The sequence below is a fragment of the Rhyacophila brunnea genome, unplaced genomic scaffold (genome assembly GCF_057557595.1).
Source record: "Rhyacophila brunnea isolate RB1 unplaced genomic scaffold, BYU_Rbru_1.0 scaffold_9, whole genome shotgun sequence".
NCBI lineage: Eukaryota > Metazoa > Arthropoda > Insecta > Trichoptera > Rhyacophilidae > Rhyacophila > Rhyacophila brunnea.
In genome coordinates, this window is record NW_028233361.1 from 36,768,032 (window position 1) to 36,789,101 (window position 21,070).

Sequence of the window (21,070 nt, forward strand, 5' to 3'; positions counted from 1 at the left end):
TGGCAGCGTGCGTGTTGTTGGTTTTTGTACAAAACAGCTGATGGTCCAGTTTGACAGTTTGAGGTTATGTGATTATTATTTTAAGTGGTTTCAGTAGCGCCGTGTGCGAAGCATCACATTGGCCAGTTTATGAGTTCCTTCACAAACCAGTTCTGTCAGATTTTAGTAGCGCCGTGGGAGGAGGGCCTTAATGTTCGTCCAAGATATTTTTTTTTGATAGTAAGAAATGAAATGTTAAACGCTACATCTAGACAATAAGAAAGTCAAATCCAGAATGAAGGAGACAAAGGAGTCCCAAGCTCCCTACATAAAAAAACGGACGCGCGGGTATGACCAGTAAATAAAAAGGGAGGAATGACCAACGACAAGAAAAAGGAAAATAATTTAGTAGAATAATGCCAGCGCTCCATTGGCGAGCCAATAGTCCGAGGACAATACATCGTCCGATTTGTCTATGCTCTGCTACTGATCAACGAACGAATAAAAAAGTCGAGCTGTCAAAAGTGAAAAGTTACGATTCTCGTAATGTCTTCCGATAATCCTATAATTTTGTGTTATTTATATGTACACGTGCATAAAATAAAATAGCAGTGAAAACAACACAAGTTTTACGATTTCTTTTAAGAATTTCATAAATACAAATAAAAAAATAATTGGCAAATCTCTCATTTTCTTATGTGTAAATTAACAAATTAATCAATGAAAATGTTTAAAATAATAACAGATTTTTTTCGGTCCGAATGATTGCGTATTAATGTCAAATCGAATTTGCATAGTGATCGACTGACGAAGTCTGGCAAAAATATCAAACATGTTTGAAATCCAACGAGCCTGCTCTGCAGATTAAAAAGTCCGCAGGTCTGGGGTGCTCCACGCGAAAAAAAATCCGAACACTTCAAATCGTCTGACTTGCGTGCCAATGGACCGCCGGCTTAACACCTCACGCGAAGATTGAAGAGCAAACCCTATCTCAAGACTTCAAAGTCAAATTCGAATAATATAGTATTAACTGCATATTTTTTAATTTGAAATAAAATGATTAATTTAAGGAAATACTAAATGTGTGAATTATTCTAATTAAAATAAAATTTTGAAAAATTAATTAATTTAATTATGTAGTTAAATTATTAAAAAATAAAAAATATTAGGAATTACAATATAGGGAAAATAGTCAATGGCTAAACTACTGGTCAACCCAGTGTTGCCAACCGTACCATAATTATAGTATTTATTGTGTACTATAAGTGCTCAGCCGTAGTGGTTTGGCGGGCGTGGCGCGGAGCGTTTTGCGAAACTCAAACGTATAACCGTTTGTGAAATGTTCGTAGACAGTGTATTTTTGGGGCATAATACACACGGTTATACGTTTGAGTTTCGCAAGACGCCGCCACGCCGCGCCCGCCAAACCAATACGGCTGAGCACTAATTTTCGCTTGCGTACTAGGTATGTACGATATAAAACAGAGATATAGTAGAAGTAGAGTATCCTCCACGTAATAGCCGGTTCAGACTAGTCGAGTGATTTAGTAGAGGGGCGCGTGATTTAGTGAATTAGTAACTGAAAAGTATCCGAACACAGTAGATTAGTGAGTGACGTGTTAAAATGAACAGAGCGATGGATATTTCAAAACGGACACCATTCGCGCGACACGAGAGTGCTTCCGTCTGTCAGATAAAATTGTAACTTCAAAAATAATTCGAATGTCAATATAAAAAAACGGCGTTGACATAATTGAATCGATTTATACTCGAAATTCCTATTGATGAATACTAATTTATATAGGGTAAGTACCTATTATATTTTTGTGGTTTCATAAATTTTTGTATGCTTACCTATGTATTTTTGTAGTTTGTTTAGGTAATAAATAGGTACTTTGTGCTCCATGGTCCTTACTGACTATACAAAATAAACGGAATATAACTTATAAAATAATTTACCTATCCTCAATAACAACAAGCTTTCTGTGAAAAATTTCCATAATTTATCTACGGATCTATCAACACACGTTCGCGACGGTTTGTCGCATTGAAGTATAATAATTATAAATTATATTATTTCGAGTAGTATCTTCGTTCCAACGCTGTGCCATTTCTACTGCAGTCGGCGACTAATGAACTCGCCTGTTCAGACTTGTTTCGTGGCTTGTTTAGTATTTAGTGAGATGTGGTGGGGGTCGCTACTCGGCCGAAATAATAGAATAAAATGGATCGACTGGACCATTGCCGACTGAAGAGGAAAGCCGATACATTTAACGACAAGTACTACCTTTCCTCCCCTCCCATTCTCTATGGATGACCTCTCATTGTCTATAGAGTGCTCAAAATGATGCGTCTGTCAGAGTCTTAGTTTCAGATTTCTTTCAGATTATTTTAACGTATCTTGGAGACCTTGGAGTTGATCTGATTTAGTGGTTCTGTGTTATTAATAATTGGAAGTGACGATCAAAGTAAATAAACTTCTTCTGTGTATTATCATAATACACTGGGACGTTTGTCAATTTGACAGTCGATTTTAAACGACATAAACTTATTTTATACTCTTCAGTCATTATAGAATACCAAAATCTGCTTTCAAGTTTTTTTTTATCAATAAATAGTATGGCAGTGGACCACTCGTTGCTTGTGCAAAAAGTTATGCTCAGACTTTATTAATCTATAGATAGAGGTGACTGGACTGATGATTTTACTAAACTACTCGACTAAATTAGTCTGTTCAGACACTTTTTTTTTACCAAATCACTCGCTACTCGACTAAATCACTCGAACAATCCGAAAAACCGTTAGCTGTAAGTAACCGCAAAAAAGATGTTGAAAGAAAAAACAATTGAAAGTTTAGGTTGACGATAAAGTTATGTTAGGACTATTTTTCTACGTTTTATTTACTGAAATTATAATAAAGACTCTGCTTCTTACCTGTGAGTTAAATGTCTTGGGAGAATTATAAACGAGAGACACATATTATGCAGCCTCCCTTCAGACTAAAAATTAAAAGTGAGGTCACTGTGATAATGTTACGACAATGAAAAAAAGGACAACAGGTCATTTTTTCTCAAGTTACCCTACCGTCTCAAGTAATAAAGTTTTACGGTATGTGCCTATATGTTTTGAGTAGGTACTAGATTCTACAGCCAGGATTTTGATTTTGCACGTTATTTTAAAATTTTTAGTACGCGTTTCTCTCTTTTCGAAAAAGGGGCATTTTGGCGTCCCGTCGCTATGTTCGGGGACACCGGGACACGCCACCTGAAAACGGGACTGTCCCGGTGAAAACGGGACGTCTGGTCACATTAAGTATACGCCCAAAATACAATAATTTTGAATATTGGAAAAAAATACGTACAAGGTGCTAAAATTTTGATATTTCCGTATTATAAATTGGTGCAAAGTACTATAATTTTGCAACATAAGAAAATTGAAGAACCTGGAAAAAATGGCTCGAAAAACGTAAAAAACCCCTTGACTGGTATAAAATGAAAATTCTTGAATTTGTCGGTAAGCGTTTTCGGTCGGAAGAAGTATCGAAATAAAAGGGGGTCTCGGAGTTTCTTAAATTCTCCTTTATTTTTTTGTTAAGAAGCAAAAATCCTATACATTTTCAACAATTATTATTCATGACAGGGCGTACTATAATTTTTGTCGAATAACTATGTATAATTTCTTCAACCGCGTACTATAATTCGGTCACCAAAAGATGGCAACTGGCAACACTGGTTGAACCGGCGAGCGCGGGCTTTGGTACATCCTGTTATGCCATATGTGTGGTCTTGTGTCGAGTGAGATTGAGATATCTTTTAATAAGACGAATTATTCCGCCGCATGTAATGAGTTCAAAGAATCAGTAATGGTGTTTCAAAAAGGCCATGGATCAAACTAAATCGGTAAGTGTCCCGTTGGAGAGTGGCGATTTTTCAATCATAAGTCATGACTTTTTCATGTGCATATTTCACTACTAGCATTTCATTAAAATATCTCTTTACAGAAAGTCTGACCGAGCAAGAGGTAAGCGATATAAATTAATGTGTAATTTTCACAACCGGCGTGCGTTCCGATTAATTCTAACTCGGAACTTAGCGAACTTTTGCAATTGCAGACCGGCTTCAACATTCTTGCCGTTACGCCATCTTAATGTGGCTGCCCGTCTATTGTCGGCATTATCGGACATTTTCACGTCGGCATGATTGCGAGACGCCGCCGTACTCGTTTTTAAATTAATAAATAAATTTCCTCGATCGATTAACTCGGGTATGCTGACGCAATTTTTTTGTTATTATTTGTCAATAATTATTTAAGTACTTTCGTAAAATATTTCGGCAAAGTTACATCGACCACATGTTAATTTCAATACGCGAGTCTCATATAATTATTTGTGTTCGCAAAGATTAAACGGTTTCCCGAGTTTCGATTATCATTTGGAGATATTTAGTTTGACCGTATATTTTTCAGAAGTTGCCAAAATGTTTGTAAATAATCATTCCGGCGTAATTATTGGCATTTTGAATCGGTGAACCTAGCCTCAAATAATCGGTAGGTACTCTCAGCTGTCATGTCGTAATCGTAATGTAAATGGAAGCATGCCACAAGACCTTTGGAATGGAAAATGGAATGATGATATTACTTATTATTATTGAGTATTCGTGTTGTGTCGTTATCCGCTTCGTGTTTTTCTTTTATTTGTAGCTCTGGCGACTTCTCGCTACCGATTAGTGATTAAATAAGTACTTACAAGTCTCGATAATGTTCGTAGCTATTTACATATGTGTTTGTCAATTTATTATTGTGGGCATGTCAAAACTGCACGTCATTATGGAAGTGTATTAAATTAGTAACATTTGGAATATTTTCCGCCGGTCGAAAGACGGAATAATTATTATAATGTGAGTATTATTAGTTGATAGGTGTCGTTGAAGTAGTATTTCTCAGGAACACTATTTAAAAAAATAAATAATCGAGGTCCTGAGGATGAATGACATAATATTGCGTAAGACTGTCACAATTGACTGTTTTTGTATTTGGTTTCTGGGCTGTCATTGTGTGTTTTTCCCAAAGATATAGAATCTTCCAGATGGAGCCTTTGTCGTTTTCCTACAAAAATCGCTGAAGCAAGCTCCAGTTTAACGTAAGTGCCATTTATGTTTGGAAGAGAGAAAAAGTAATCAAAGTTATCGTGAGAGTTGGTATGTCACATTAGTGCAGTACCTATTTCCAGAGCTCCTTTTTGGCCATTTGTCTCGCTTTTATACATTTAGGCTCCATCTCTATACAATATGGTTTTCTTCAACATCTTTGGATTTTCCCTTTCTTTCCCCAACGTTTCAAGCTCATTGTAGAGGCCATTCTCAGGAGATAATGTAATAGAGTGTATGCTGTATAGGTATACTAATCTACTCGTTATGTCCGCCTGGACTAGGTTAGGTTTTGTGTAACCTAGTCCAGACTGATATACATTAGCCTGCAAACAAATTATATAGGTATAATCAGTTGTTTCTGAACTTGGCTCTACACAAACATTTGTTCGAAGCTTAACTCATATCCGCATCAGAGCAAACATCGCTATCAAAAATGTAATTTGGAACAGCCGATATACAAATTTGCATGCTTTGATCAAAACATATTACCTGTCATGTCGTCGCTATAGTACTTGTTTTCCGAATAGACCAAATGTCGATTGTTCAGGAAACGAAAAACAAAGTTCCCTGTCTTATATTTAAATATCAGTTTATATATCAAGCACTCTGTCACCTTTTTATGATTGCCACATTATCCAAGAAGAGATTTGATGAATAATATATTAGTATAATTCATTAAACTAAGAGAAAATACGTTTTATTTACAAGTAAGCAATGTGGATATACGGATCATTCTCAGCGCTGGCTCCGAAAAGTGGATATTCGGAACAAAACAAGGACATTCGGAATGTAAGACCGTAGCGTATCGTTGCACGGACCACGGTATACCGTGTGGTCAAAAAGTACAAACTTAAAAACTTAATATTTATTTACGTAATTTTTAATAAATTTACTGATAGGTACATGATTTTTTGTAAATAGGTGATCAAGTTGTATCAATGATCGTTTTTACCTAATTTCATAGGTAATTATAAAATATGCCATTCACCATTTTCTGTTTACAAAATTGGGAATCAACATAAAATTATATACCTAATTATAGTTATAAAAAATCGGTATCCAGAGATTTACGTAATAATAATGTAGGTAGTAAAATTTTCCTAATTTCTATATTAAAACGGTGGCAATGATATTTTTATTGGTCACAAATAATGCTTCATTATGGATTTTAATCGAACTTGATACAATTAAACTTATTACAAACCATATATTGCATATTAGGTATTATGTTTTATTGGCATGGAACAAAAAATAGGGGCATGTGTTATTTAATAACCATTGATTGCGAATATTCTATCCTGAGTATAATATTATTATATAAAATATTCACTCACGAAACCAGAATTAATCTTAATAGATCGTACATTTACTAAAATATCTATTGGATAGCCAATAGTATTATAATTATACTTAATGAAAATACAATCAAATGTACTATTCAATGGAAATCCACCAAAAAAAAAAAATACGTATAAACATACATCTTATTAATAAATGAGATTAAATATTCGCGTACATTTTAGCATGAATAGATAAAAAGTAAATTAAAAACAGAAAAAGTTTTAGACCGTAGTTACCGAGTCACACTGTACAATTCGTATGACCGTTGGGATATTATCTCTGTTTCTCAGTACAAAATACAGTAATTTAGGCTAAAATACTTACTTCCATAACTCTGCTGTAAGTTCAGAGCGAACCGGTGATGTAGCAGCCAAGATTGATAACTTTAAATTTGATAAATTCACTATTTAAACGATAGAAACTTAAAATAACACAATGGTAGTCAAAATCGCGCGCTTTGAAAGACGAAAAACGGACATCAGTCACATATGAAGTGAGCGACATTAGAAGTAGACAGCGCTATATGAAAGCGATATGCGAGAGTGAGACCGAGCTATTCTATTTGACATTCGGAAAATAAGCACAAAGCAATCGTTGCGAAACATGGCGTATTCGGAGTTTTTAAAAAAATATCTCTGTTTCTACATGAAAATATACAATTTTTATAAATGATTTCGGTGTAGTTAGACAAAAGAAATATAACTGCATTAAAATGTCGATTTTGACAAAAATGGATATTCGGAAAACAAGTACTATAGCGACGATGTGTCACTACTTCCGATGAAACAGTAAAAATGACTACAAATATAGCTACACTTGGTTGTTAATCAGTGTATTAGCACACTTTTTCCATCTGCGGCAATGCAAGAAATCATGAACATTGGTATCACGACATTTGAAATGTTTTTATTGCAATTAAGTGTTTGAAAACGGTCTTAATACAATGTATAATGTTATGAAGAAACAGATGTACCTATGTAGATCTGGACTAGACATTAGATGAATAAGAATGCGAACACCGGTTTGAGTATTCTGAAAAGAGCAGTATTGCCAGCTTTTTTCTAAAAAATGTGTTTAAATATTAACAACATTTTTACAAACTAATAGAGCAGGTCATACAATTTTATTTAAAATAAATTCAAAAATGCTAGATCTGGCAAGAAAAACGCTAAGTTGGCAACGCTGGAAAAGGGTTGGTTTAGCTAGTACTGAATGTTGCTTGGAGTAGAAAGGAGCTCATCGATGGAGCCTATTGAAATACACCGGAACCATGACAAGCTAAATTTAAAAACCACATGGCTTCCGATTCTTTCGACAAAATAAAATATCTGATTTGGCTTATTTAGTCGGAACTGACACAGTAAACTGTTCGCTGCCAGTTAAACCGAACCCTTTTCGTCATACTTAGGCCGCTCTGAGCGTACACCCGACAGTATATAGTACATTATCTCTTAGAAATTATCTCTGCAATGATCCCAAAATGTTCCTGTTGACCCCATAAGGATAAACACAACAATAACTGACATAAATAAGTAAAAAGTAGGGAGTAGGGAGTAGGGTTTATCGCATCGTATACGTATGGGTGAATCAGAATTCAAACCATATCTGTAACCTGTAAAATGTATGTAAGCAATTGTACATATATATTATGGCCACGAACATTTATTCAAACAAAACATAACAGAATAGCATTGAGTTTGGATGACACGTTCTTTTTCATCGCCTCGCCGAGTGGTAATTTGTACACATTTTAGAAACATATATATGTAGGAAACAGAGATACAATAATATCGAATATATTTAAATATAAATATATACGATATTGCATTTCATACAGATACGGATGTTTTTAAAATGCTTATAAATTACCACCCGGTGAAATGCTTGACTGAGACCATGTCATCCGGTCTCAATGCTATTCTGGTATCTGTTTGAATAAACGTTCATGTAGAAATATATAATAGGATCACTATTATAGACCGGAGTATCAGACTACGCTTTAGAGTTTTTGATGCAATATTTGAAAATCAAATCAAGTCTGTACCTATCCGAGTAAAAGTTTCTGAGGTGCCATTTCAGATAAAAAGTCAATATGAAGGGGAACTTCGCTGTATCGGTAAGAAAAAAAAAATATATACCTATACTGTACTCTCTCAGTAATCTGCCACCCCAAAAACCAGACAAGTATCCAATTAGTGAAAGCGGCGGATTATAGTGCATACATACAAAATATGGTTAAAAATTAAAACAGGTATTTCGTAAAAATAGTTTTTTTGAGAAATTTGTACTAGCAAATTACGGCTTTATTTACAATCAAAAATCAAGTATTTACTAAATTATACATATTTATAAACTAAGTTTATTAACTAAATATTTAACAGTAAATCACTTGACACAACCAGTTGTTCAGTGTGGCAGATATTCTTGAATGGCTTACGATTCCTGGCTTTCCCTATGACCAAAAGCTTAATTTTGTGTGTCCCTGTTGCATTGGAGCACGGCATAATTGTGATGCGGTCCTTGGTCACTTTCCTCCCTAGTACATTACTTTCTTCGCGATGAACGTACGTTTTACGAAGAAGTTTACAAAATAAACCTGTCTCATCTGCGTAGTATACGTGTACGCGGCGGACTACTGAATTTGACAATCAAATATCGGCAAATTATAGAGCTTGATTTTTTGTTTTTAACTAGGAAAAATAACAGCGGATTATAGTAGTTGTCGGATAATCGAGCAGTGGATTACTGAGAGTGTACTGTACATATATATATATATATACATACATATATGATCACAATTCAAATCACTGAGAACGTCTGTTGTTTTAGACTTTATTTCTATATTTAAACGTGTAAGTATTTGTAATTTTGTCCCGTTCTGTCGTAACATTTGCGCGAGGTTCTGAATCGCTCGGGCTCAGTCGACTCGGTGGGTCGAAACACACTGAAAGTGGACAGCGTTTACTATCAAATCTGACTGAAACTGAAAACAAAAGTAGTTTCATTTTGCGGCGACACGTCAGAGACCTTCGCCTCGAGATAAAAAATTAAATATTTCGTATGCCGGCTTTCGTTTCAAAGTGGTGCAATGTAAGATTACCGCTGACCGCTGATCAACGTTCCCTTGCAGGAGTATGAATTCCTGGACTTGACGGACATAAATGAAGAGGAGCGAAGCAGCCTGACCACAGCGCTCTTCTCGCCAGCGCCCCCCGCGCCTGCGCCCGAGCCTTCGTCGACTCCGCTTCCTCCCGCGGACCTTCGCCCTCCATACGGTATTATATATTTGCCCATCAACTTAATCATTGTTGCCGACACTCACCTGCAAAAAAATGCCACTTAGATAGTAGTTTTGCAGGAAAGAATATTAGATGTCATTAGGAGTAAAAAAAATTGCAGCCTTCGTTTATTGTCTATGAAAAAAAATCTCTCGAGTAGACCGCCCTGCTAAGTAAAAAGACAGTGGTTTTGATTTTAGTGAAATGAGAATCAAAGTTTTAACTACCCTTTCTCTTACATTAAATAAAATTATTAGATCGTTCCAACATAATCTATAAATAGACACTAACTTTTACTTTACTTAGCAGGGCAGTTAGTCGAGATATTACTCAATCACTACCCTGCAACACCACACATATTCAACGTCATCTGTCAACGTAAAGTATTTTTATGAAAACTTTCATGCTAGTTTTGATTTTGAAAAATGTTAGATCTGAAGCCACGTGCCCACTGTGGTTTTCGCAAGTTAGATCTGGCAAGACTAAGGCAACACTGTTACGAAAGTTTTATTTTGCCGATGAAACAAATTTCCCTCTGTCCAGAACACAACTGAGGCTGCATATCTTATTCTGAGGGAAGTTATGGGTCTTAGTTTTTGTCCAAATTTAAATATTTATATATAATAATTTCATATACAAAATTTTCTACGGGTGATGCAAGTTTCCTAATATTAGTTCTCATTTGTCGTTTGTTTAGCAGAGTCGCCGCGGCACGATCGTGAGGGAGCGGCAACGACGCTGAGCGGTCCACCACCAGGCGAGGAGATGGCGCACTCCCCCCGCCCCCCCTCGCACCCCCGTGGAGCCGTGCCGCCCCCGGCCCATGACCCTGCCTATTCCCGACCGCCCCCCGCCGCCCCCTTCTATCCTGCGGCTCCCGCCCACAACCAACCCTGGGCTGCACCATCGAATGTCTATGTCAGCCAGGTCACGGCCAACGTCAACGTTCACGGCTATATGAGTCAATACTACCGACCGCACCCTCACGCCCACCCTCAAGCGTATGGGCCCCCTGCATCTCAAGACGGTCGTCCGCGGGAAGGCCGGAGAGGGCGACGCGCCGGTCCGCCCAAACGCGCCCCCTCCCCCCCTCGCCCTCAACCATTCTTCTACTATCCGCAATATTACCCATCCGCGCAAACAGCGCAGGGCGCCCCCCTTTACCACTTGCCCGTATACCCTCAAGTGTCATACCTAGCCGGTTACCCCTATGCCGCCTACGAATATCCTGTTGCCGATGACCCCCAGGCGGACAAGGGCGACGAGTACCTTCCCGAGGGCGAGAGAGACCACGCACCTGAAATGTATTACCGGCCTACTTTTGCCGTACCTCCTGGCATGTACGACTCCGGCGAGGCGTCCGCACCCTTCTACTCGGCCCCTCCACCTAGAATGCCTGTTGCCGCTCCAGTGCCACCGGCCCATCCACCTCCTCATGTGACACCCCACCAATTTAACGTGCATGCCAAGAACTTCGTGCGGCTGGGAGACCGTAGGGGGCACCCTCCCAGAGAACCTAGACCTCGGCCGCGGGACCCCTCACCTGAGCGGGATATCCCCCAAGTTCCACCGGTCACCGAACCTGCTCGTGATCTTGTACCGGAAGGCGCAGTTGGAGAAACAACCCCTTCACCGATCGCCACTCCTGCGCCAGTCCGAGTGGTGCCTGCCGATGCTCCTCGTCAAGAGACAGTCGAATCTGAGCCTGTCGTGCTAGATACTGAAGGGGACAGAACGCCTGTCGATTCAGTCGCCCCGCCATCAGCTGCATTTTCGCGCCTCGAAATTGTTGAACCGCCCACTCCTGCTCTAGCCCCCCCTCTGGCAACTGAACGTGCCGATGTCGGCCCCGCTCCTTTCGCCGTCAACAAGACGTTCGTGAAAGGAAACCCTGCTCGGGGGACGCCACCCCAACGCACTCTCCCGGCCAAGGCCCCATTTGCTGGCAAGCATCGCCGGGAAACACCTGTCGATCCCCTGCCTGATTCCTCTGAAACCGCTCCTGTCCCTGTCCGACCCGCAGAGGAGTCTAAGCGTCCTGCGCCAACTAAGAATGTTCCCTTAACGGTTCCGGTTTCTGGCGGAGCCCCGTTCCGTAGGCCTCGGCGGTCTTCCCCTGTACGAGAAGCCGAGACACCCCCCGCTGCCCGCCCGGCGCCCTCACCTTCTGACTTTCCTCCCCCGCCGCCATCTAGAGGATTCTCCGACGCAGTCCCGGAGCCTGCTCGGGTCCCGGGTCCCCCCGCAGGGCCGCCTACTCCTTCCATCAGGTCCTTTGCCAGCTTGTTCAGCAGCCCACGGCCTCCTGTTGCCGGGGAAGCCGATGTTCCGGAGGAACCGGTTCGGCGTCCCCCAGCAACCGGGGTCCGTCCCGTTGCCAAGGTAGGGCCATTTGACCCACTACCGAGGGAGTCTACCTCAGAGAGACCTACGACGGGCATGTCCCCCGATGGAGCCGTCGACAGCCGACCGGATGACAGGAGTGAAGCAAAGAGTCCAGAGTCAGCCGCCTCCAGCAAGGATGGAAAGAGCACCCGAGAGGAACGCGACCGTGTTCCCGCTCATGTGGATGACCCTGACTCGTACCGCATCGGAAGTGAGTATTATTTTATTGGACCGGTGAGAGGAGGGGTCAGAGGAATATTACAGGCCTGTTGATATTGAACGGTTTGATTACAGGGCTGCTGTCAGCGCACCGGCTGGAGCACCAGAGTGTGTGGCTACTGCCACGAGGAATGTCCAACCGCTCTAACTACTGCTACGCAAATGCCACACTGCAGGCGCTCATTGCCTGCCCGCCCTTTTACAATATGCTCAACATGCCCTTCGCCACCAAGCGCGACCGCTCCAGCACACCAGTCATCGATGCCATGTCAGTCTCGCACCCTTTATATACACCTTCCATATTGTCCGACTTTACTCGATCAACACGCCCCACTGGCCAGACTACAGATCTGGTTGTATAGAAATGATGATGGAGTCATATTCATAACTAAAACTTTCATAAATTCTACATAAATGTTTTCCAAATGAGGTCCCATCTTTAGGAAGCATTTGGAAAATTGCTCGCTGATCCCAGATGTTCATTCACTATTATCCATACCGATAGTTCGGGCGAATGGCTAACAGTCAGTCATTCCTTAAGACATCAATTTATATAACCACCGCACTGCACTGTGTAGGTAACATAACGAAACGTAACACATTTTAATTAACAGTAACTTATGATTAAACAAAGATTGTTGAAGAGATCATTCTACTGGGTAAATATTCATTCGAATGCCAGCATCAACTTTTCAACTTGTTTTCATAATTGTGTCATTACAATTATTGCAATTAAATGCGTGAAAACAATAAATTGCTGCAGACTAATGTTTGATGTCTATACTCTATACCAGGCCTGGGCAAACTACGGGCCGCCAAGTATTTCTGTAGAGCCCGCGAGCTATGGTTGTATTTCTGAAAGAAGTTTACTCTTTTCTACATATACAGTAGGCGCGCTAGGTAATCCGGTGTTCACTAATATGGCACGTCCAATAGTCAATAATGGCTGAGAGAATAGAGAAAGCCGATTTTTTGCCCCTCTTTTTATTTAATACCTCTATGATCGCATGTTACTTGTGCGCATTGCGCATGCACCACAAAAGGGATTCGTGATCAGCATTTCATAATATGATGCTGAGTGCCGACATAATTCAAGTCGATTTATTTAATAATATAATAAATCACTAAAATACATGGATACCCATAGGGGAGGGGGCCACCGTACATCCTAGCCCGGGCCCCCCTTCGGGATGCGGGTCCATGATCATAGTTATTGATAGACATTTCATTTCAGGGTGGATTTATGCCATAAGTTCACCCCGATGGCGGCGGGCGCGCGAGTGACGCGTGCTGAACGAAATTCTCGAGCGGCGGCAGCTGCACCGGCTGATGCGACGGGAGATCGTGTCCCGCAACAGGGCACACCCCTGGCGGGAGCCGGGCCCCCCTTAGATGCGGCCGCAGTCCTACGAGCTCTGCGCGATGTACAGCGTGGCGGCGACAGTTTCCGCGTGGACGGCCGCCAAGAGGATGCCGAGGAATTCCTCGGCTGCCTTCTCAACGGACTCAACGACGAGATGCTTGAGGTGACCTCCCCTATCCTCTTATATCCGCTTCCCTGCCGTATAGGTACAGTCATTTGAATGTGTAAGAGGCGTATGCATGAAATGTCAAACCCCCCCCAAGATAATCAGTGGTTGAACGGCTTATTAAGAAAATCTTCTTAACCCGGCCGCCGCGTCAGTTTCAATATGAAAGGGGCTCTCTCTGCGGTATCATTTTTCTAAATGCTATGCTTCGCTATATTATGATAAATACGGCAATTAAAAATAGCTGGTATTACTGTTATCATGCCTAGATACATAAGGTTCGAAGTGCCACACTAAAAAATAGAATCGATTGTTGAATTTAGCTGTGAATGCTTGAATAAAATCGTCCATAGTCCCTTGTACCGAAAAAATACGCAGCCATGTTTGTGACGTAAAAACGCGTCATTGAGATTGTGCGCCTATGAAAAGAAATAAATCACTGACACTAATTTTATTTTAGTCATGTTAGAAACACTTAAAAATGCCGTTAAAAATATTGAAAATAATAGCTTTTATTGTGTCGCATATTATTACAAGTTTTATGGGTCGCGTAAAGTTGAGTCCACAGTGGTGGAAATATTGTAATAATTTCTTATGTTCTTTTTTTAGTGTAATTTGGATTTTTACTAGATTAAACTTTTCAGTTTTATTGAGCATTGTGTTATGTTAGTGATTGTCGTTTTATGTTTTATAAAAAAAAACAATATTTATTTTGTAAAATCTGCTGCGTGCTTGTAAAAGTGCTATAAAAACATTTATTGCGTGAGGTTTTAAAATTTCATAAACATTAAATTGCATACAAAGATAATATGTAATACAGTTGAAAAGTCAATATTCCATGATTTACATTTTATATTATGTTGTATACCCGTGTGTTTTTTTTTATACTTACGTTTATTTTTACGTTTTATATATTCCTTCCTGTAATTTATTGGTAAAACTCGCAATCGTCCTAACTAAAATATAATAATATATTATATTTTTTCATTCCGTGTGGACGTATCTTTACGACATATTTACGACTTTCAATAATGAGCTCGATTTATGACTTTCAAACAATTGGGGTGACACATGACGACATGACCATGAGTAATAAAAATAAATGACATAATCCAGAACACAAGTTCAAGTACATATTTATAAATATTTTGACGACACAGGTTCGTTTTTTTGGTTGTATTTTATTCCCGCAAACATGGTGTTGTAAAGATCGCGGTGAATATTCAACTTGACACGATAAATCACTCGGCGCACACTCAAACTCGAATGAAAATATTTTGTATACCTAGTGCGCAGGCGCTAAAAAATACCGCGTAGATTTGAACTGATGCAATCGTACCGGCGAATCTCAATAGATCGAGAGGGTTCGAAAGATCGATGTTTATGAAATTAAAACAACATATTTTTGACAAAGTTATATAGGTGGAAGTAGGCGGATGGATCGGGCTATTTTTTAATAAAATTCTCAATGCCGCATGAAAAATATTTCTTGCGTTATCCACAGGTCAAGGTTTGCGTATCTGACTGCTATACGGTCGCCCATGTGTTACGTACTAGCTGTATCCTACTGGAATACGGTCGCCGGGAAAGGGTTAAGCCCCCATCTGATTTCTTTTGTTTTCTCCATGTAGTAGTAAGTAGAATCACTAGTACCCTTCCCTTATTCACTCATTTACGATTCATTGCAGTTTTTAATGATAATATTGACACTTTCACAAACTATTTTTAAAAAACAAATCCTTTCTCATCAGCAACTAGTACAAAAGAAAAATATTTATTTAATTACATAAGTACAATATGAGTAATACTAGATTTACTACGACTGATTAAGTGTCGGGAAATGGAGAACAAAACAAAAAGTTTTATTTCTCGTGCTAATTTTCTTATTTGCAATTGCTCTATTTCAATGGCAACGAATGACTGCCGGCAGGTAATCAAGTTCTTCAAGCCCGAGGAGTCAAAGGAGGCGGCCCCCTTCGCCAACGGCACGGCCACACCTGACACCCGTGACCCGCCTCAGGATGAAGACGACTGGAAGGTGACTTTTATTCTCTCTTTTTATTAAGCACATCTTCCGAAAAATTGTGATCGTCTTCCGATAATAATTAAAAGCATGCATATTTCAATGCCAATTTTACCTGATAGACGAATGCTAGTAGTAGACCCTAGGAAATATAATGTAAAAAATTCTAATTCATCTAAATTTACATTGGAAGAGTTTTTAGTGATCCGCATTTCGAGGGCTTAGTGTCAAACAACACTATCTACAAAAGTGCAACTTTACAGGAGAGCCAAAAATCGTTATTTTAGATTCTTGTAACTCAACAAGGGAAATGTTTATTTAAAACCTAATGTTAATATTTTATAATTTATTGTGTATTGTACATTTATCTTGCTTATGATGATGTTAAAATTTATAGGGATAGTTTTAAAAAAATATGAAAACAAGGGTAACTTATGTAGTTAGCGTTAAACTTTACTGACGATTTAATAAGAAATTAGAAAAGATTGACATAACGTTGTTTGACTATCATGTAGCCGTAAATGTAAAATAACGTTATGTCAAAAAAAAAAAAAAACACTTTTTTGTAGATAACGTTGTCTGACTTTAAGCACTCGATTTGGCCTTTCTGCATCTTCAAGCACCTATTGTACTTTGTAAACTTGGTTAATACGAAACTATCTGATTACAAATTGAAATCGGTGCTAAATACCATGCTTCATTACTTCATATTGTAATGTCGTGTGATACCCAAAGAACAATGTACTATGTAGGTAGCGAGTAACTTTGTCTTCAAATGTTTTGCAAGACAAGCAAAAATTTTTAAGAAATATTAATTTGATCTTTATCAACAAGCGACGTCTTGCAATATGAGTACATATGAGTGCGTAGCACATATACACACTTTGTGTACAATTGAACAATAAAATAAATTGTCTGGTAAAGATATTTTCGTCTTTATGTAGGTAACAATAAATAACACCACAAAATAAAATTATATGAAAATACAATAGACAATTGAATATAGCCCTGAAACAATAAATGTCGAATTTGGAATTGACCATGTTTGCACTGAGGACATTAGATTTTACTTTCATCTATGGCTAATATATTTACTGCTTATTGTACTACATAAATTGACACAATTAAAGTTAGTTAGCAATAGTAAATAGTTAAGTGCCAACTGCCACCATATTGTGATAATTTATTCAGCAGGTACTTAATTTCTAAGTAGAAAAAGCGAATCGGTTGTGTTATATTACAATTAGGTATAGGTAAATCATTCTACAGTGGCACCATAGGCGATTCACGCGTGTATTGAATTGCTTGCGACAATGCCTGTTTCAATGCTAGCAAACAATAGCACTACAACTGCACGCCGCATTTGCCGTACCCATGGTGCCACTGTAAAACGATTTACCTCTCACTGTAAAACGATTTACCTCTACATGGTACGTAGCTGTTAAAAAACATCCGATTATTGCTTATGTCTATAAATTGATTTCAACACAAAGTGTTAATATGATTAGATTGACAATAATTTGTGAACATTGGTTTACTACTATTCACAGAAATATCAAACTTTCAAGAAAAAATATTTATATTTTGTTTTATTGATTAGATGTTTGCTTTGCTATGCGAAAGTGTCTCCAAACCATGTTATTTATTGTAATTCACTGAAGTTTCCGCTCGGGCGGTTTAATTTCATTTTTTAATATATCTTTCCGCAATGGATCCTCCACAATGGAAATATTATACTGCATGTTGGATGTACAGCTTTGGCGGATATCCCGGCACAATGATGATAAATACTTTGAAACCGAACACGCAGTGTGGGCTCGATAGTAGATCTGAGGCCGGGAGACAACGGCGAATGGAATAATCAGATAGAAGCGAATATAGATCAGTGAGGTGACACGTGCGGCCGGTGATTACAGGTGATGGGGCCCAAGAAACGGGGGGCGATGGAGAGACGCTGCTTGGCGGGCCGCACGCCGCTCAGCGATATCTTCCAGGGTGAGCTGCGCAGCCGCCTGCAGAGGGCGACCGACGCTTCCGCTTCCGACACCACCCACTGTGTGCAGCCGTTCTTCACCCTGCCCCTCGACATACAGGTAAACCGCCCGCACCTTTTACGAGCAAAGAACAAGAAATCTCATAAAAAGACGAATAATCAGACACGAGTTATAGAGATCTTTACTCATTTAGTCAATACAGTAAAACCTCGTTAAAAAGAACACAGATAATTCGAAATTCGCCGTAATTCGAAATTTTCGCAAAAAAAAAGTCCCTTGAACATTATTTTCATATAAAACCATACCTTTAATTCGAATTTCGTAATTCGAATTAAAGTATTCGAATAAGTATCAAAAATTGCAGAAAAATGATGCAACTATTGCCCAGTTGCTGGGCAATGTATGACCCGTCATCATTGTCGGGCAAGTGAGGCTGATGTATTTTGTGCGTACACGTGACAACAACGGCCAGCAATGAAGTTTCTGCACCATATAAAAAATAATCACATACCTAAACAAATTAATCCAAAATGAAAGAAGGATTTGGATCGGGTCCTACTTTTAAACAAATGTGAAACAATAAGTAATATAAACCAGAAATTAGTTATTGATAATTATGTATTTAAAAACTCAAAATTTGACGTTTGTGCAACTTTGTTGTTGGCCTTTTCATATTAGTATCATTATAGTTTGGATTCGGTGTTCCATAGCTCCGGACGTAAATAAACCACATTCATAAGCTCCAATACCCTGACGATTAATAATAACACCATAATAATATTAATAACGACACGGCGAAAAATTATAACAATATATTGTCGAATCGGCTGTCACAAATGTATTTATTGTTGCTAGGGGTGAGGTCAAACAGAGACGCACATATGGAGCAGAGCGAGAATGAAATAGATTTATCTAGCAATTATTGCCGTATTTTCGATTGAATTCGATGTATCGACCAACCATGCTGCCAAAAAGCAAAGGCTATAGATGGAAAGTTTCGGCAACGTGGACTACTATTTTCGTATTTTGCGGAACTTTTAATAGTAACACAATTGCCGTACCAAATTGCCGTCAAAAGTTGCTCGTTTACGAGCCCCTTAGGGTAAGTTATAGTGTATTCCGTAAAGTTTTATTTTTATTACATGTTATATAATATATATATACATACATAACGATAATTCTGTAGAGTTCTTATTATGGAATTCGACCTTGAAAATGTAAGTTCAATTGATAATTTACTAATTTACTTTATAGGTCTGTTTAGTTTGCACACAGAAATAATAGGTACTTATATATTATTTTATATTGCTATCCAACATTATTAATATTTTATATCATATCTTTTTAAACAAAACTAAAAAACAAGAAATTACTTGAGAACTTGGTAATACTGACAATGTGTCATGGCGACCACCCTGTCATTGAATATTATCAATGCTTTTTGTGATTTTTCGTCATCGGAGAACTACTATACTTTTAGAATTATATCTCTGGAATTCCCACGATCTGTTTTAGAAGTACTTCTCATTATATATATATATATATCAATAACAAAATATATATTCCGAAATCGGCACGTTGACGTTTCAAAATGTAAACAGTTGACTTTCATCTTGAACAGTGAAAAAAAGAAATGTCTATCGTTTCCGATTACAGCGCTCGAATTCTGTACGGGAGGCGTTGGAACGCGTAGCAGGGCGTGACCGCGTGGAGGGTGTGGTGTGCGGAGCGCGAGGTCGAACCGTAGAAGCCTGGCAGCAGTGGCAACTGGAGAAACTGCCGCAGGTGCTTCTCCTGCATCTCAAGTGCTTCCATTGCCGCCCCCAGGACGGCGCCACCGTCAAGATCGTCAAGGCCATCGACTACCCTATCGACCTCAAGATCGACCCGAGTGAGTTTCCGACCTTTGCCTCTTTCACAATGCTTAATGCGTATTGACAAATCTCCTCATGTGCGACCGCTTCTGACAGTTTCATATTGCTGAACAACCTCAAAAACGTACCTTTTTTACATACGATTTTTTTATACAATTAACATAATTATGTATGTGCATGCATATAATCATGTTTTTTGTTGCATATAAATCGGCTCCCTAATGATTACCATGCAAGAATGTGGCATTCTTTAGTAAATCTTGAAAATTGGTAAATGCAATTAAAAAGCGGTACATTCTAAAATCATGTGTATTATTTATTTGAATTTAAAAAATAGTCATTTCTTTTGGATAGGTTGATATACTTTCAACTTGACCCGGAATAGAATCAGAAAGTGAACACATAGATGAAAAAGTTTTTTTCTGTCTGACAGAGATAATCTCATCAAAGATGAAGTATGGGCCAAAGCAGAGGTCGTACAAGCTGTTTGCAGTGGTGTACCATGAGGGAGCGGAAGCAGAGAAAGGGCACTACTCGGCTGATGCCTACCATGCGCCCAGCGCCGGCTGGCTGCGCTACGACGACTCGCTCGTCTCCGCGGTCACAGAGCAGCAAGTACTGCGCCCCCGCCCACCTCGTACCCCCTACCTTCTGCTCTACCGCCGCCACGACACCGTGCAACCTCCCCAGCCGCACCAAACGCACCACAGGAACCAGTGACCCTCCTCCCTTCGAATCGCCCGCTGATCACATCACTGACTATTTCCTCTTTGCTATTTCTATGAATGCCTTTTACATTGACGTGTAGAGAAATCGCATCACGAAGGTTGAAGTGTATAACCGTGGCCATGATGCGTAACCGCCGGCATGACAAAATCTAAACTCAATAAAGAGAGTGAATACAAATAAATTTTGTTGTCTACGCTGTATTGTGACGCATTGACATTTCTGTGAAACTGATTCCTGTCAGTCGATAGGCGAAGGATAGCTTTAGGTGTAAATAAATTGACATGTAAATAGTAGTCGTTAGTTCTCTTATCAAATATGCTGTGTACTATAAATGTAACCGTTTTCATCAGACGGGAAAAGAAATTGCAGCAGACCTTATTTTTCATTCAAAAAAATAAAACAATGTATTTTTAGACCACCGTATGTATGAAGCTTTAGGATATTTTTATTTTTAATAATGTTAATCGGGAACAAATATTGAAGCGGGGTTGCAAAGTATCTTTGTAATTGTACGGCAATTGACGGATGGGCCCCATCAAATGGGATAGAAAATTCAATCAAAACAATTCTGA

General features: G+C 39.1%; 1 protein-coding gene across 2 annotated transcripts; it reads left to right on the top strand.

Moving 5' to 3' along the window:
- The first annotated feature begins 3,734 nt into the window (after positions 1-3,734).
- On the top strand, positions 3,735-21,070 carry Usp10 (ubiquitin specific protease 10). Of its 2 annotated transcripts, none has more exons than XM_085959596.1 (9): positions 3,735-3,878; positions 9,598-9,742; positions 10,443-12,341; positions 12,425-12,617; positions 13,584-13,875; positions 15,809-15,916; positions 17,818-17,994; positions 19,552-19,786; positions 20,203-21,070. In XM_085959596.1, exons 1-9 carry the CDS (start codon positions 3,861-3,863, stop codon positions 20,487-20,489), a joined length of 3,354 nt encoding a protein of 1,117 aa, XP_085815722.1. In that variant the 5' UTR covers positions 3,735-3,860; the 3' UTR covers positions 20,490-21,070. The 2 variants fall into 2 exon arrangements, with proteins under 2 accessions (XP_085815722.1, XP_085815724.1); XM_085959598.1 differs by having other exon boundaries at positions 10,446-12,341.

Excerpts from the sequence above, each read along its gene's own strand:
- Usp10 (XM_085959596.1), top strand. Across the intron at positions 12,342-12,424 it reads TGACTCGTACCGCATCGGAA|GGCTGCTGTCAGCGCACCGG; the intron begins GTGAGTATTATT and ends GTTTGATTACAG. Across the intron at positions 12,618-13,583 it reads ACACCAGTCATCGATGCCAT|GGTGGATTTATGCCATAAGT; the intron begins GTCAGTCTCGCA and ends ATTTCATTTCAG.